The 17,732-nt window shown below is 56.3% G+C and overlaps 1 protein-coding gene across 1 annotated transcript in view; it reads right to left on the bottom strand.

The window, feature by feature from the left end:
• DIP2B (disco interacting protein 2 homolog B) overlaps positions 1–17,732 on the bottom strand; it is a 139,961-nt gene that overhangs the window by 27,052 nt on the left and 95,177 nt on the right. The window contains exons 3-7 of the mRNA XM_038752224.1: positions 16,975–17,103; positions 14,582–14,707; positions 4,768–4,980; positions 2,804–2,959; positions 1,821–1,940 (exon numbers count right to left, since the gene is read on the bottom strand). Of these exons, the coding sequence (XP_038608152.1) occupies positions 1,821–1,940; positions 2,804–2,959; positions 4,768–4,980; positions 14,582–14,654 (562 nt within the window). The 5' untranslated portion in view covers positions 14,655–14,707; positions 16,975–17,103. The remainder of the gene's footprint in view (positions 1–1,820; positions 1,941–2,803; positions 2,960–4,767; positions 4,981–14,581; positions 14,708–16,974; positions 17,104–17,732) is intronic.

Consider the following 17,732-nt stretch of genomic DNA (forward strand, 5'->3'; position numbering starts at 1 on the left):
TCTGACTCCAAAGGCCAGACTCTTTCCACTGAGCCACGCTGCTTCTCAACCTCCCCAGCGCTTAGAACGGTGCTTTGCACATAGTAAGCGCTTAATAAATGCCATTATTATTATTAAAGAGCTGGGCCCACAGTAGCGTTCAATAAATACGGTGGGGGACGGAGTTTCACGGTCCTCGGAGATGGAAAATTCCAGACACTTGCATTGATTGACGCTGTTGCGGGGGCCAAGCGCCTTGACTGGAGAGGGGCACGGCGATTCAAGCGAGGATGTGGGCCTAACTGGATGGTGGGAGCTCACCGCGGGCAGGGAATGTGTCTTTATTGTTCTGTTGTTCACTCATTCATTCAATCGCATTTATTGAGCGCTTACTGTGTGCAGAGCACCATACTAAGCGCTTGGGAAATACAAGTTGGCAACAGATAGAGACGGTCCCTACCCAACAGTGCGCTCGCAGTCTAGAAGTTGCTCTCTCTCAAGCACTTAGTACACTGCTCTGCACACAACAAGTGCTCAATAATAATAATAATAATAATAATGGCATTTATTAAGCGCTTACTATGTGCAAAGCACTGTTCTAAGCGCTGAATACAATAAATACAATTGAATGAATGAACTGAACAACCACTATTGGTGTCTGTCGGTTGGGGCTCTTCTCCGACAGAACGGGGGTGAGGCTGGGGCCGGCCGACTTACCTCACGGGAAAGACCCCAGAGACCCGACCCTTCGGGGCCTCCCGCCGCTGCACCATTCCCGGATCCGGATGGCGGCCCAATGGGATCCCGAGAGGGTGACGCTTTCCCGGTCCTCCCCTCGGCCGCGGCGCCCCGACGAGTAGGAGTCCTGGGACCGATCTCGGCCTCTGGCTAACCTTTTCACCGTGCCTCAGTTTCACCTATCTCGCCACTGACCCCTGGCCCACACCCTGTCTCTGGCCTGGAACGCCCTCCCCTCCTCAAAACCGACGATGACTCTCCCCCGCTTCAAAGCCTTATTGAGGGCACGCCTCCTCCAAGAGGCCCTCCCTGACTGAGCCCTCCTTTCCTCATCTCCCACTCCCTTCTGTGTCGCCTTGACTCGCTCCCTCGGGGCCCCACAGCATTGAGAAGCAGCGTGGCTCAGTGGAATTAAGTCACTTAATGTAATAATAATGTAATAATGGCATTTGTTAAGCGCTTACTACGTGCAAAGCACTGTTCTAAGCACTGGGGGGGGATACAAGGTGATCAGATTGTCCCACGTGGGGCTCACAGTCTTAATCCCCATTTTACAGACGAGGGAACTGAGGCTCAGAGAAGTTAAGTGACTTGCCCAAGGTCACACAGCAGACATGTGGCAGAGCCGGGATTCGAACCCATGACCTCTGACTCCCAAGCCCGGGCTCTTTCCACTGAGCCCCGCTTAACTTCTCTGGGCCTCAGTGACCTCATCTGTAGAATGGGGATGAAGACTGTGAGCCCCCTGGGGGACAACCTGATCACCTTGTTAACCTCCCCAGTGCTTAGAACAGTGCTTGGCACATAGTAAGCACTTAATAAATGCCATTATTATTATTATTATGAATAAGTCCATGTCCGTCATTGCTTTCTTTCTATTCAGGTCCGTCTCCGCCCGCCCCAGACCGCAAGCTCATCGTGGGCAGGGAACGTGTCTGTTTATTGTTGCATTGCACTCTCCCCAGCGCTTACTACAGTGCTCTGCACACGGTAAGCGCTCAACAAATACGACTGAACGAGCGAATGCATGAGCTCGGTTGGCCCGCTGGAGCACGCTCCCACCCGGAGGTGACGGCGTCTCAGACGGGGCGCGCCGGTAGTACCTTCCACGATTTCTTCAAAATCGTCCACGAAGAACTCCTTCAGCGGGGGCCTCTTGGGCCGCTTCAGAGTGTTGAGAAGCTGCTGGATTTTCGTGGAGACCCGGCTGCTGATGGGGACCCCTGCGGAGGAAGCCCGCGGTTAGGCTCCGTCCCGGAATCGCCTCCTTCCAAGCGGTCCATCGCCTCTCGCTGGCTTTCCCCGCCCGCCCAGATGGCTTTGGCAGGGCGGGGGGCCACCTGGGGACTGAGAATGAACTCGGGGAAGGGTCAAGTATTCCGGGCTTTCCGTGGCCTCCTCCTTCAGCCGCCCGGCGGTCTCCCTCTCCCATTCCTCCCCACCCCCTCTCATCTCCTCCAGTCACCTCCGGCTGCAGCTCCATCCCGGTTCCGATACCTGGCGGATGTGGGAAGCGAGACCCCCCCTAGACTGTAAGCTCCTCGCTACCACTCTTCCTCTCCCCCTCCTCCTCATCCTCCTTCCCCACAGCACCTGTATATATGTATATATGTTCGTACATATTTATTACTCTATTTATTTATTTATTTTATTTGTACATATCTATTCTATTTATTTTATTTCGTTAGTATGTTTGGTCTTGTTCTCTGTCTCCCCCTTTTAGACTGTGAGCCCAATGGTCGGTAGGGACCGTCTCTATATGTTGCCATCTTGTACTTCCCAAGCACTTAGTACAGTGCTCTGCACATAGTAAGCGCTCAATAAATACGATTGATGATGATGATGCCGTAACTGTCCTTTCCCAAGTGCTTCGTCCAGTGCTCTGCGCACAGTGGGCGCTCAATTAATACCGTGGGCAGGGAACGCGTCGTATTGAACTCTCCCAAGCGCTCAACGCGGCGCTCCACAAATACCGTGGGTCGACACGGTTTGGGAGAGGTGAACGGCGAGAAGGCCAGAGAGGGCAGCGGGCCGGGCCCGGTGGGTCGGGGGGCCGGACTGGGGCCTGCGGGGGAGGCGTGCCTACCGTCGGCCGTGTCCATGAGGCTGGAGCGGTTGGAGCCCTTGTGCGAGCCTTTCACGATCCCGGACGGCGGCAGGTCGATGTTGGCCGGGCGCGCCGAGGACGAAGACGAGGAGGAGGAGGTAGTTGCGGTGACATCTGGGGGCGTGGAGAAATTCTCTGCGGGGGAAACAGAGAGAGCGCGCGCACACACAGGCGTGGGTGAAATTCAGAACCCCACCTGGACTCCTGACCGTAGCAGGGGCGAGGGGCCTTGCCCCCTACCTTTCTCCCTCTCTCCCGACGGGCAGGCCGGGCGTCGGAGATCGCCCGGCATCCCGAACCGGTTCCACCCGCCGCCCGCTTTGGGGGAGCCAGCCTAACCGGGGGTTCGCTGGTCCGGGCCCCCTGGTCCTTGGCAGGGGCATCCAAGGGCAAGAGCTGCCATCCCTTGATGTGGCGAGGGGGAGGGCGTCCGGATGAGAAGCAAAGGGGACAGGGGAGATTGGCTCGACAGAGTCAGGTGTGGGGAGGGGAGAGGGAGCTATTTTCGGCGATCGGCATCGGAGTATTGGGATTTCTAACCCGACTAGGCCGAGGGGCCACTGGCTTCTCCCTGCCCCTTGACCCCTGACGCACGGGGGTCCGGGGGGGGGAGTGAGGGGGAGTATGGGAGCTCCTCCCCTTGAGGCTTCCATATCTCCCTCACGGGCAGGGTCAGGGACGTGCCCTCGTCCCTGGGTGCTTTCCCCGTACATCTGGTGCCCACCCCTGGGGGATTTCTCTCCTTCCCCAAAACCGTGGTAGGCGATGGCAAACGGCATTCGACACCCTTCTCTTCTGGGAAAGCTACCGCTCGGCCAAAGACCGGCACACCGAGGCAGATGGTGCCACAGCAGGAAAACGACGGGCAGCCAGCTGGCAGGGGGAAATGCGGGGAGAGGGCTGGGGGAGCGGCTGCGTAAGAAGTCCAAAAGCGGCCTGCGGCCCTCACCCCCAACCTGGCCCGGGCAGCGAGGGCCAGAGTGGCATGCGGGGGGGCAAGCAGCAGAGCCAAGCGGAAGCTGCCAGCTCGGAGCGGGGGCGGACCAGGCAAGGGAGCCGACCCCCAGCCCGGCCCGGGGCCCCTGTGAGCCACGGCGCAGGCGCAGAGACTACGGTGCCGGAATCGAGGACGGGGTGCAGAGTTTAACAATAATAATAATCACGATGGAATTTGTTAAGCACTTACTACGTGCCAGACCCTGTTCTAAGCGCTGGGGGAGAAACAAGATAATAGCGTTGGACACAGTCCCTGTCCCACATGGGACTCACAGTCTCAATCCCCATTTTATAGATGAGGGACCCGAGGCCCAGAGAAGTTAAGTGACTTGCCCAAGGTCACACAGCAGACAAGTGGAGAACCCATGGCCTCTGACTCCCAAGCCCGGGCTTTTTCCGTTAAGCCACGCCGTTTCTCTGTGGATGGATCGGGGGGCTCCCGGGCCCGCCGTTTCAGGGGGTCTGGAGGGAAAAGTCTCTTCCTTCAGGTGATCTTTTTGGGCTCTGAGGGGTTCATTTGTTTATTCGCTCAATCGCACTTATTGAGCGCTTACTGAGTGCAGAGCACTGTACTAAGCACTTGGGAGAATATAATACAATAATAAACACACTCAGGTTCCCTGCCCACAGTGGGCTCACAGTCTAGAGGGGGCTGTCCGGGTTGTTTTAGTGGACGATGTGTCCACTCGATCGCTTCTCCCCCCCTGCCCTGAGTAGCTCATCACTCAGACGTCACGGGCCGCCACCATCCACCTCGGCTGGCAGCAGGAGGGTGGTCGCTCGCGGCTCACGGAAGCAGCCCTGGCTTCGGGAGGGCGGCTCCGGAACTCAGAACCTTCCCGGGCACGCGGCCCGGATGGCGCGGCCGGGCTCAGGGCCCCCCGCCGCCCGGCCCTGCTCTCGGCCGGCTCCGTCGGCGCGTCTCCCCCATGGGCTCCGGCGCCTACCTATCCTGGGGCCGGCAAACACCTCGGCCAGCGACCCGCTGGTCCCCTTGGCCTCGCCGTGGGACAGCGTAGAGGAGGCGGAAGAGGAGGTGGACGATCCCTGGACGGAGCGGTTGATCCAGGACTCGGTGTTCTGGAGGCTCTGCTGCAGGGCGGCGGACAGGGCAGCCTGGCGCCTCAGAGAGCCCTCGTCCTCCGAGGCCGAAGACGTGTCTGTGCGGGGGCAGAAAACAAGATGTTGGCGCCCGGGGTCCACAGCTCCTCTAGACGGATGGGGGGCTCGGGCCGGCAGAGACGGGCGGCCTCCCCTCTCAGCCCCCGACGAGGGGACGACCCTTCCGGATGGCCCCGGGATGACTTGTGGCCTCGGAACCGGCGGCTCCCTGCGTCCGGCCGGAGGCCCCTGTCCGCCTCTCTCCAAACGAAATCCGGGGAGGACGGGGTCTCCCCCGGGGGGTTGCCGGGCAGAGATGGAACCTTGGCCACACGATGACCGCTGCCATCAGCCGGGAGAGTGGTGCTGCCACTTACCCCAAGACAGCAACCCATTTGATGGAGATTTCCCGGATTTTCTAGCAAATCGGGGTGGCGGGGAGATGTCTGGCTGTGGATTCCACCCTCAGAGCCCAGCCGGGGCCGCCGGGCGCCCGGTTCAGACGCAGAGAGAGTAAGGAAGGGCACTGGGGCTCGGGGAGAAAGGGCCCCAGCCTCCGGCGGGTGGCACCTGGTGGCACTGGGCCGGGACCCCTGGGCTGGGGCCAGCGGCTCAGGGCCCGTGACGGGGCTGCCCCCGACACAAGAAGCCAGAGTGGAGCCGGAGGGTGGCGAGGACTCAGTCCCGATTCAGGCAAAGTCCCTTCCCCTCAGTCGAGCGGACCGGCCCCGAGAAGTCCCGTCCGTCTCCCCTCTAGACTGTAAGCTCCTTGGGGCAGGGCTGGTACCTCCCAAAGCCACCGTGTGCTCTCCAGAACGCTCGGTACGGCGCACACTTCCCTAAGCAAGCGCTCAATCGACACGATATGGCCCATCAAGGGAGCGCCGTTCTCCCGCTCCGTCCCGCTGGCCGTGCCCGGGGGTGGCACCGCCAGGACCCCGGGGGTGGGAACCTCCAGGGAGCACTTAGGTCCATAGCTGTAATTTATTTTTTTATCTATCTCACTGCTGACCCCTCACCCGCATCCCTGACTTCAAAGCCCTGTCGAAGGCCCATGTCCTCCAAGAAACCTTCCCCGACAAAACCCCCCTCTCCTCTTTTCCCACTCCCTTCTGCATTGCCTCGACTTGTTCCCTTTATTCATCCCCCCCTCCCAGCCCCACACCACTTATGTCCATAACTGTCATTTCCTTTTTTCTATTCACGTCTGTCTCTCCCTCTAATAATAATGTTGGTATTTGTTAAGCTCTATGTGCCAAGCACTGTTCTAAGCGCTGGGGTAGATACAAGGTAATCAAATTGTCCCACATGGGGCTTACAGTCTTCACCCCCGTTTTACAGATGAGGGAACTGAGGCCCAGAGAAGTGAAGTGACTTGCCCAAAGTCACACAGCTGACAAGTGGCGGAGTCGGGATTTGAACCCATGACCTCTGACTCCAAAGCCCGGGCTCTTTGCAATGAGCCACGCTGCTTCTCAAGACTGTAAGTCTGTTGTGGGTAGGGAATGTGTCTGTTTATTGCTGTATTGTCCTCTCCCAAGTGCTTAGTACAGTGCTCTGCACACAGTAAGCGCTCAATAAATATGACTGAATGAATGACTTTATTTCTATCAATGTCTGTCTCCCTCTCTAGACTGTGAGCTTGCTGTGGGCAGGGAACCTACTTACCGACTGTTTTTTTTAAATAGCATTTAGTAAGCGCTTACTATGTGCAAAGCACTGTTCTAAGCGCTGGGGAGGTGGTTGTCCCACGGGGGGCTTACAGTCTTAATTCCCATTTTACATTCATTCATTCAATCATATTTATTAGGTGCTTACTGTGTGCAGAGCACTGTACTAAGCGCTTGGGAAGTACAAGTTGGCAACATATAGAGACGGTCCCTACCCAACAGCGGGTTCACAGTCTAGAAGGGTCTAAGCGCCAGGGAGGTTACAAGGTGATCAGGTTGTCCCACGGGGGGCTCACAGTCTTAATTCCCATTTTACAGATGAGGTAAATGAGGCCCAGAGAATAATAAATAATAATAATAACGGCATTTATTAAGCACTTACTATGTGCAAAGCACTGTTCTAAGCGCTGGGGAGGTTACAAGGTGATCAGGTTGTTCCATGGGGGGCTCACAGTCTTAATCCCCATTTTCCAGATGAGGTAACTGAGGCACAGAGAAGTGAAGTGACTTGTCCAAAGTCACACAGCTGACAATTGGCGGAGCTGGGATTTGAACCCGTGACCTCTGACTCCAAAGCTCGTGCTCTTTCCGCTGAGCCACGCTGCTTCTGTTGTACGGCCCTTGCCCAAGCGCTTACTACAGTGCTCTACATGCATATTATTGATTGATAGGGAGCCTGAGGGGTCAGGCGTGTTCCCACCCGGCCTTCCTTCCGGGAAGTGTGGCGTTCCCTCCCCGCCCAGGCCCTGGGACATCTCACTCCCTGTCTGCCCTGCCGACAGTCCCTAACCTCATTTGGGAACAACTTCGAATCAGAATGACCCCATCTAATAATAACGTTAATAATAATTAGGGCATTTGTTAAGCGCTAACTCTGCGCCAAGCACTGCACTGAGCGCTCGGGTAAATACAGGACCATCAGCTGGGACACAGTCCCCACCCCCAAGGGGCTCCCAGTCTAAGAGGGCTCGGGAAGAACAAGCATTGACTCTCCATTTTAAAGATGGGGAAACCGAGGCCCAGAGAAGGTGAGGGACTTGCCCATGGCCACCCGGTAGACTACTTGTACATATCTATTCTATTTATTTTATTTTGTTAGTATGTTTCAGACTGTGAGCCCACCTTTTAGACTGTGAGCCCACTGTTGGGTAGGGACTTTATATGTTGCCAATTTGTACTTCCCAAGCGCTTAGTACAGTGCTCTGCACATAGTAAGCACTCAATAAATACGATTGATGATGATGTTTGGTTTTGTTCTCTGTCTCCCCCTTTTAGACTGTGAGCCCACTGTTGGGTAGGGACTGTCTCTAGGTGTTGCCAACTTGGACGTCCCAAGCGCTTAGTACAGTGCTCTGCACACAGTAAGCGCTCAATAAATGCGATTGATGATGATGAAGGGGCGGAACCGGGATGAGATCCCAGGTCCCTTGGGTCCCGCTCTTTCCCCTGGGCCACGTCGCTTCTCCATCTCGGAGATTTCCACACGAGGGCTTTCCCGACTGGATCTTATAGCCAACTGGCTTGGTGAGGTCTCCTTATTGGATCAATTATATAATTAGGTGGATTGTTTGCATTCAATTACCCAATTTGTCTGCCTGTCCGTAACCTAATGGCTCCGGGCTGGCTCTCGTTGTCCAAAGAAGGGCTGGGATGGTGGCTTCTCCCTGGATTTGGGGGAGGGAAGAGGGGGCTGCCGGACGCTGGGGGTGGCGGGTTAGAAGAGCTGAGTAGGGTTGAAGGGGAACAAGAGGGGACACCTCAGTTTCGTGTCGGTGGTGGGGAGGGGAAGCGAGACATCATCATCATCATCAATCGTATTTATTGAGCGCTTACTATGTGCAGAGCACTGTACTAAGCGCTTGGGAAGTACAAATTGGCAACATATAGAGACGGTCCCTACCCAACATTGGGCTCAGAGTCTAAAAATGGTGGTGGGGGGGGGGAGACAGAGGAGCCTCGGACTCCACTTCACGGGCGACTGGGAGGTTTGGCTAACGAGGCTGATTTTTCAAAAACTGCAGCGCCCACGATTCCCAATCGTCCATCAATCAGTTACTTAATCGACAGCGTCGGGGCTCGGGCCTCACACCTCACTCTCGTGCCCCCGTCCCCGACTCCCACCCTAGATTGGAAGCTCCTCGAGGGCAGGGGCGGTGTCCATCGACTATACAGAACTGCCCCAAGTGCTCAGTCCAGCGCTCTGGTCCCAGGAGGCGCTCAATGAACACCACGACTCATTGATGGTGCCTGCAACCCACTAGTCTGCCTGAGCGATGGGCCGTCCGGATGGGTATGGGTGGGGGGTGAGGGGGCGGGGAGGGGATGGAGGGTGCTGAGTTTGGTGGCTTTCGGCTAGGCCCGGGCGGATGGGATTAACAGAGAGCGCCAATCCGGGATTGAGGATCATCAGGGGCTCCGAGGGTCCGCCTGCCTTCCAGGCTCTCCCATCCTGAGCCCCCGGGGGAAAGGGAATGGGAATTTCGGATTAACAGAGAGCGCCAATCGGGGATTGAGGATCAGGTCGGGGGCTCCGAGGGTCCGCCTGCCTTCCAGGCTCTCCCATCCTGAGCCCCCGGGGGAAAGGGAATGGGAATTTCGGATTAACAGAGAGCGCCAATCAGGGATTGAGGATTCAGGTCAGGGGCTCCGAGGGTCCGCCTGCCTTCCAGGCTCTCCCATCCTGAGCCCCCGGGGGAAAGGGAATGGGAATTTCGGATTAACAGAGCGCGCCAATCGGGGATTGAGGATCATCGGGGCTCCGAGGGTCCGCCTGCCTTCCAGGCTCTCCCTCCTGAGCCCCCGGGGGAAAGGGAATGGGAATTTCATTCCCGTATTCATAACTGAGTTTTTTTTAAGCACTCACTATGCGCCAAGCACTAGGCTAGGCCCTGCCGTAGATAAGATAATCAGGTCCCACATGGTGCTCACAGTTTATGTAGAAAAGCACTAACTATGCGCCAAGCACTAGGCTAGGCCCTGCCGTAGATAAGATAATCAGGTTCCACATGGTGCTCACGGTTTATGGAGAAGGGAAGACAGGTATCATTTTATTTTATTTGGTTTATATGTTTTGTTTTGTCGTCTGTCTCCCCCTTCTAGACTGGGAGCCCACCGTTGGGTAGGGACCGTCTCTATATGTTGCCCACCTGTACTTCCCAAGCGCTCTGCACACAGTAAGCGCTCAATAATAATAATAATAATAATAATGTTGGTATTTGTTAAGCGCTTACTATGTGCAAAGCACTGTTCTAAGAGCTGGGGTAGATACAAGGTAATCAGGTTGTCCCACTTGGGGCTCACAGTCTTCATCCCCATTTTACAGATGAGGTCACTAGGCCCAGAGAAGTGAAGGGACTTGCCCAAAGTCACCCAGCTGACAAGTGGCGGAGCCGGGATTTGAACCCACGACCTCTGACTCCAAAGCCCGGGCTCTTTCCACTGAGCCACGCTGCTTCTCAATAAATACGACTGAATGAATGAATTTTCCCAGTTTGCAGATGAGGGGCACTGAGGCAGAGAGAAGTGAAGTGACTTGCCCGAGGTCACACAGCAGGTATGTGGGAGAGGCAGGATTAGAACCCAAGTCCTCTGACTCCCAAGTCCACCCTCTTTCCACCGGGCCACACTGCTTCCTCATATTACACAGAAGGAAACTGTAAGCATTTTGTGGGCAGGGAACGGGTCTTCCGACTCTGTTGCCCTGGACTCTCCCAAGTGCTTAGTACAGTGTTCTGCGCACAGTAAGCACTCGTCAGATATCAGGAACGGATTTCCACGCAGAGTGAAGTGACTTGTCTTAGGTCAGTCACACAGCAGGCATCTTCTAGACTGTAAGCCCGCTGTTGGGTAGGGACCGTCTCTATATGTTGCCAACTTGGACTTCCCAAGCGCCTAGTACAGTGCACTGCACACAGTAAGCGCTTAATAAATACGACTGAATGAATGAATGAATGGTGGAGCCGAGATTAGAACCCAGGTCCTCCCGAGCTGAGGCCCGCTGAACCACAAGAGCAACTCCTCAGCCCGCCGTTGGGTAGGTAGGGACCGTCTCTATATGTTGCCAACTTGTACTTCCCAAGCGCTTAGTCCAGTGCTCTGCACACAGTAAGTGCTCAATAAATACGACTGAATGAATGAACTCCTCCAGACTCCCACTGCATCCACTGGGGTGCTTAGTACAGTGCCTGTCATCTAGTAAGTGCTTAACAATCACCACAATTATTATCATTATTACTATTTTTATGGGGTCCGGGCACCGCCCTTCTCTTTTATTCTCTGCGGGGTTGCATTACCCACCCCCGCCCCTCCTCGGTTCGTGTGGATAAATAATAATAATAATAATAATAATAATAATAATAATAATAATAATGGCATTTTACGTGGGACAACCTGATTACCTTGTATTTTCCCCAGCGCTTAGAACAGTGCTTTGCACATAGTAAGTGCTTAACAAATACCAACATTGTTATTATTATTATTTATGGAGAAGCAGCGTGGCCCAGGGGTCAGAGCACGGGCTTTGGGGCCAGAGGTCATGGGTTCGAATCCCGGCTCCGCCACGTCTGCTGTGTGAACTTGGGCAAGTCACTTCACTTCTCAGAGCCTCAGTTCCCTCATCTGTAAAATGGGGATTGACTGTGAGCCCCACGTGGGACAACCTGATCGCCTTGTATCCCCCAGCGCTTAGAACAGTGCTTTGCACATAGTAAGCGCTTAACAAATGCCATTATATTATTATGTGCAAAGCACCATGTGCAAAGTGCTATGTGCTATAGCACATATATGCACATATAGCACATAGGTGCTATGTGCACTATAGCTATGTGCAAAGCACTGTTCTAAGCGCTGGACGGGAGGGGCAATCAATCCGCGATGTTTACTGAGCACTCACTTTGTGTGGACGTAGTAAGCGCTTGCGTCCCGTCTTGGCCTTTCCCCCATCAACCTAAAGCCAAGGTTGACTACTCTACTGCTCCTTCGTGCCGGGCAGAGGACGGGTTCTGATGCCCGCTGGGCGAACCCTGCCTGCCAGCTTCCTCGCCCCCGGGAGCACCGTGCCCCGGGGCCTGAGGCCTGGCATTCCCCCCTTACCCCACCGAGTCCTGCGGTTCCCTCGGGGTGCCCGCGCCCCGGAGTCTGGGCCGGCACCGGGCACGCCGAGGGGGCCCAGACGCCCCTCCAGAAACCCCATCCTCCCTCCCTCTGTCCCTTCCTGCCCGCCCTTCCCGTCGGGATTCCAGTCGGCCGGCGCGCCAGAGCGGGCTGGGTTTCTGTGAGCGCGGTGCCCGTCAGCGTGAGTAATATCTGCACACAAAGAACCCCTACAGAGCGGGCGCTGAGGTAATGGCCTCATGACATGAGTAAATGATTTCTGCACATAAAGGGAAACTGGATGGCAGGAATTCAAGCCACCCGAAAGAATGCCAATCAGGCCCCGGAGAACTGCAGCTCCGACGGCTGGCGCTCTCCAATCGGCGCAGGGGTGACGATGGGACACTTCGGCGGGAAAAACGACGAGCGAGCGAGCGGATGCCACGGGCCTGCGCCTCCCCGGGGGAACTACGGCCCCCACCCACCCACCCATGGCTCCGGGGACGGCCGGGCCTCGGTGACCCAGAGAACATCCTCAGGAGGAAACACGAGGCTGCCAGCCGCACGCGCCGGGGTCCCGGGGAGACGGCTGGGAGCCGGAGAGTGGGATTGAAGGGGCAAGACCTGACCCCGCTTCGATCCCGGTGCCTGGGAGGAAACAGGAAGCGGACGGTCTGATGGTCGACCGCCGCTACCTGCTGCAGGGGAAGGGGCAGGTGGCTCAGGCGGTCCGATCGCTGCCCATCCGCCAAGCTAGCTCTCTTCCTCCCTTCAAGGCCCTACTGAGAGCTCACCTCCTCCAGGAGGCCTTCCCACACTGAGCCCCTTCCTTCCTCTCCCCCCTCATCCCCCTCTCCATCCCCCCCCATCTTACCTCCTTCCCTTCCCCACAGCACCTGTATATATGTTTGTACATATTTGTTACTCTATTTATTTTACTTGTACATATCTATTCTATTTTGTTAGTATGTTCGGTTTTGTTCTCTGTCTCCCCCTTTTAGACTGTGAGCCCACTGTTGGGTAGGGACTGTCTCTATATGTTGCCAATTTGTACTTCCCAAGCGCTTAGTACAGTGCTCTGCACACAGTAAGCACTCAATAAATACGACTGATGATGATGATGCCCGCCGCCCGCCGACCTGACCTCTTTCTGGCCCCCGGATGGAGACCCGGGCTTCACTCCGGCGGCTCGGGTCGAATGGGAACGGGTTCTGTCGAGGGCCGGGGCCCCCTGAGCGCTCGGGGCGGCCTACTGGGGCGGAAGGCGATTCAGGACAGGGGCTGCCGCCTCCGGGACCCCCGTGAGAAACCCGCCCGGCCGGACCGGCGCCCGGCTGCGGCCTCCGAGCGGGCTGGGAACAAGTCCCCGTCAACCGCCAAGCCCACGGTCCCTCCAGACACACGATGACGGTAGCCGTGGGGGGAAACGCTCAAAGCCGCGGAGCTTTCTGGCCGTCAGACACATGCCGCGCTGACACCGCAGATCGGGGACGGGGAGGGAAGCAGAGACAGGCAAGGGCAGAGGCGGGAGCAGAGGCAGGGGAAGGGGACCGCCACACACGCCCCGACACGCTGAGGCACAGTGAGGAAGAGGAAGCCCGGCCCCACGAAAGGCCCCTTCAGCGGGAGGCCTCGGCTGCTCTCGTCTCCGAGGCTGAGGAGCTCCAGGAGACACCCTGCCCCCTGACCCATCTTGCCCTTGGAAGGAGAGGGGGTTGCTCTTTTTGGGGTCCTCCCCCGGTGCCGAGCGAGACCCCTTCCCCCCTTCCTCTCAGAGGGACGGGGACTCCAGCACCCTCGGCAGTGAGGAGGGAGAGTCAGCATTGTTGCTGTTGATGTAGGAGGCACTCTGGGGAAAAGAGGAGCGTGGAATTCCTGATAAATAATCATAATAGTAATAATAATAATAATAACGTTGGCATTTGTTAAGCACTTACTATGTGCAAAGCACTGTTCTAAGCGCTTGGGGGATACAAAGTGATCAGGTTGTCCCACGTGGGGCTCCCAGTCTTAATCCCCATTTTACAGATGAGGGAACTGAGGCTCAGAGAAGTTAAGTGACTAGCCCAAGGTTACACAGCAGACAAGTGGCGGAGCTGGGATTCGAACCCATGACCTCTGACTCCAAAGCCCGGGCTCTTTCCACTGAGCCACGCTGCTTCTCTGATAATGAGAGAATAGTAATGATAATGGTGTTCGTCAAGCACGTCTATGTACCAAGCGCCGGGGCCGAATCGAGACAGGCAGGTCTGGCTCGGGGCTCGCAGGGTAAAGGAGAGGGAGATTAAGTATGGAATCCGGTTTAACCGAGGAGGGAACTGAGATCCTGTGAAGTGACTTGTCCCGGGTCCCTCAGAAGGAAAGGGGAGGAACTGGGATGAGAGCCCAGGCCCTCTGACTGGTCAGACTGGGATCTTTCCTTTAATAATAATGATGGCATTTATTAAGCGCTTACTATGTGCAAAGCACTGTTCTAAGCGCTGGAGCACTGTTCTAAGTGCTTTAGGCCACACTGCTCCTCTCCCTCCATCTTGGAGTGCGAGCCCCCAGTGATGGGGGGGCTACTGGCGCTCAGGACAGTGCTTGGGCCCATAGTAAGCGCCGAACAAACACCCAAAGCACTTCTGCTTTAAGTCAGAGTCAAATGTTTGCTCTGGGGAACATGTGGCCCGGCTCCCGGGGACCCTTCCCACGCAGGGGAGTGGGGTGGTGCTGCCGGGCTCTCTTGGAACTGCTTCCAGCACCGGGATCTGGGAAGGGAGATCTCCGGGCTCCGGGCGGTGGTGGCGGCCCAGATGCGGACCACCCGCCCGGCTAGGGAATCGGCCCGGCCTCGGTCGCCAGCTGGCGGGCCCGCTCGGCCATCCGGGGGGCCCGGAGGGGCCGCGCTCGGACCCACCTGGGGGCGTGCAGGCGTCGGCGGGCGACTGGACGAACGTAGACCGCCTTTTGGTGGGCATGGGCAGGGCCATCTTCTGCTCTTTGTGCTTCGCCAGTGCTGCCTGCACCGCTTCCGTGTGGATGTCTGAAAAAAAATCAAAGGGGCGGGAAGGGGTGGTGGTGAGCGCACACCCAGAGATCTTCCGCTCGACCGCTGCTCCACAACGCCCAGCCGCTCGGTCCCTGCCCCGGCCTGGCCCGGCGGAGACGAGAATGGCAACCGTGACCAGCTTGGCACTTTTCTTAGGCCAGGGGAGACTGGGCTCCCAACACAGGCCTCCAGGTCCCGGGCCCTTTCCATTCAGCCTGGCGACCGGACTGTATTTCACTGACCCCCAAGTAGGGCCGGAGGCTGGTGTCTGACTGGATCATCTTGCCGCTATCCCAGTGCTTAGCACAGTGCTGGGCGCAGAGCAAGCGCTTAACAAATAAGGCCGTGATTGTTACTGGTAATAATAATAATAATAATAATAATAATAATGCATTTATTAAGCACTTACTATAATAATAATAATAATAATGATGGCATTTGTTAAGCGCTTACTCTGTGCGGAGCACTGTTCTAAGCGTTGGGGGGGATACAAGGTGATCAAGTTGTCCCACGTGGGGCTCACAGTCTTAATCCCCATTTGACAGATGAGGGAACTGAGGCTCAGAGAAGTGAAGTGACTTGCCCAAGGTCACACGGCAGACATGTGGCGGAGCCGGGATTCGAACCCATGACCTCGGACTCCAAAGCCCGGGCTCTTTCCACTGAGCCACGCTGCTTCTCTAATGTGCAAAGCACTGTTCTAAGCGCTGGGGGGGATACAAGGTGATCAGCTTGTCCCACGTGGGGCTCACAGTCATAAATCCCATTTTACAGATGAGGGAACTGAGGCCCAGAGAAGTGAAGTGACTTGTGCAAAGTCACACAGCTGACAACTGGCGGAGCCGGGGTTTGAACCCATGACTTCTGACTCCAAAGCCCGGGCTCTTTCCACTGAGCCACGCTGCTTCTCTAATAATTAGTATTATTAGTATTGTTCTTCGTCTCTCCAGGGCCTAGCACCGAATCAGACACCAACAGGAGTCAAAGCCACGCTTTCGGGAACAATGAGAGTCTTTGTCTTTCGGCGGGAGGGCGGGAAGTGGGGACGGGAAGCCTGAGGGTCACCTCGGGTGCTCTGAAAAATCCCACGGCTCTTCCGGTGACCGGAATCGGGCTGGGAGACGGGAAAGCTCACGCGGTTGTTGAACCCCCATTTTACAGATGAGGGAACCGAGGCCTGGAGAAGTGAAGTGACTTATCCAAGGTCACCCGGCAGGCTAGTGGAGGAGCCGGGGTTAGAAGCTGGGTTCCCTGATCCTCAGGCCCAGATTCTGTCCATCCTTGATTAATTCCTGCCAACCGATGGCAATTATTGAGTCTCCCGCTTCTAGACTGTGAGCCCGTTGTTGGGGATGGACCGTCTCTAGATATTGCCAACTTGGACTTCCCAAGCGCTTAGTACAGTGCTCTGCACACAGTAAGGGCTCAATAAATGAGATTGAATGAGAGAAGCAGCATGGCTCAATGGAAAGAGCCTGGGCTTTGGAGTCAGAGGTCATGGGTTCAAATCCCGGCTCTGCCAATAGTTAGCTGGGTGACTTTGGGCAAGTCACTTCACTTCTCTGGACCTCAGTTACCTCATCTGTAAAATGGGGATGAAGACTGTGAGCCCCCCGTGGGACAACCTGATCACCTTGTAACCTCCCCGGTGCTTAGAACAGTGCTTTGCACATAGTAAGCGTTTAATAAATGCCATTATTATTATTATTATTATTATATTAGAGAAGCAGCGTGGCTCAGTGGAAAGAGCCCGGGCTTTGGAGTCAGAGGTCATGGGTTCAAAACCCGGCTCTGCCAATTGTTAGCTGGGTGACTTTGGCCAAGTCACTTCACTTCTCTGGACCCCAGTGACCTCATCTGTAAAACGGGGATTAAGACTGTGAGCCCCACGTGGGACAACCTGATCACCTCGTATCCCCCCGGCGCTTAGAACAGTGCTTTGCACATAGGAAGTGCTTAATAAATGCCATTATTATTAAGCGCTTAGTGCACTGCTCTGCACACAGTAAGCGCTCAATAAATACGATTGATTGATTGGTATTAACAAAATAAAATAAATAGAATAAATATGTACAAATAAAATAAATAAATTGAGTAAGCCGCAGGTCGGGGGATCCTGCTTTCCTTCCGAGTCCCATCACCGGACCCCGCTGCCCCTCCGCTGAGCCCCCGGGGTCCCCCTGGGGAGTCCCAAGGGCCCGGTCCGGGGCCGGTCAGGGCCCGGCCGGGCTGGGGGAGCCGCCCACCCACCCGTTCCTCACCTGACCGGTAGCGTTCGTCGCGGGCACCCCCGGAGCGGGCCCGGTGGTACTTGGAGGGGGCCGAGGCCGGGGCCGCGGGTGGAGCCGCTGTCTGGTTGCGAGGCTCCTTCTGCGAGGCGGGGTCCGCTCCTGGGGAAGCAAGGCCGGACAGGTGGGTTTTCATCGTCGCGGGACCGAAGCCCGGCGCCGGGATCATCATCATCATCATCATCATCATCAATCGTATTTATTGAGCGCTTACCGTGTGCAGAGCACTGGACTAAGCGCTTGAGAAGTCCAAGTTGGCAACATATAGAGACAGTCCTTACCCAACAGTGGGCTCACAGTCTAAAAGGGGGAGACGGAGAATAAAACCGGGATGCTGCGGCAGGAGGGGGCTCCCGCTGCCGGTGGAGGGGACGTCGAGGAGCCCCACCGCGCTCGTCCTTGGCGGCGGGACAGGACCGGGGACCGTTACCACGCAGGGGCCGCTGGACGAGTTGACCGCTCCCTGCCCTTGGAGACACCTCCCGGCTCCATGACACAGGGATGACTAGGCTCCAGGCCCCGTTCGGCTCACCGAGATTCATTCCTTCATTCAGTCGTATTTATTGAGCGCTCACTGTGTGCAGAGCACTGTACTAGGCACTTGGGAAGTCCAAGTCGGCAACATATAGAGCTGGTCAATCAATCAATCAATCAATCGTATTTACTGAGGGCTTACTGTGTGCAGAGCACTGTACTAGGCACTTGGGAAGTCCAAGTCGGCAACATATAGA

The sequence above is a fragment of the Tachyglossus aculeatus genome, chromosome 10 (genome assembly GCF_015852505.1).
Source record: "Tachyglossus aculeatus isolate mTacAcu1 chromosome 10, mTacAcu1.pri, whole genome shotgun sequence".
NCBI lineage: Eukaryota > Metazoa > Chordata > Mammalia > Monotremata > Tachyglossidae > Tachyglossus > Tachyglossus aculeatus.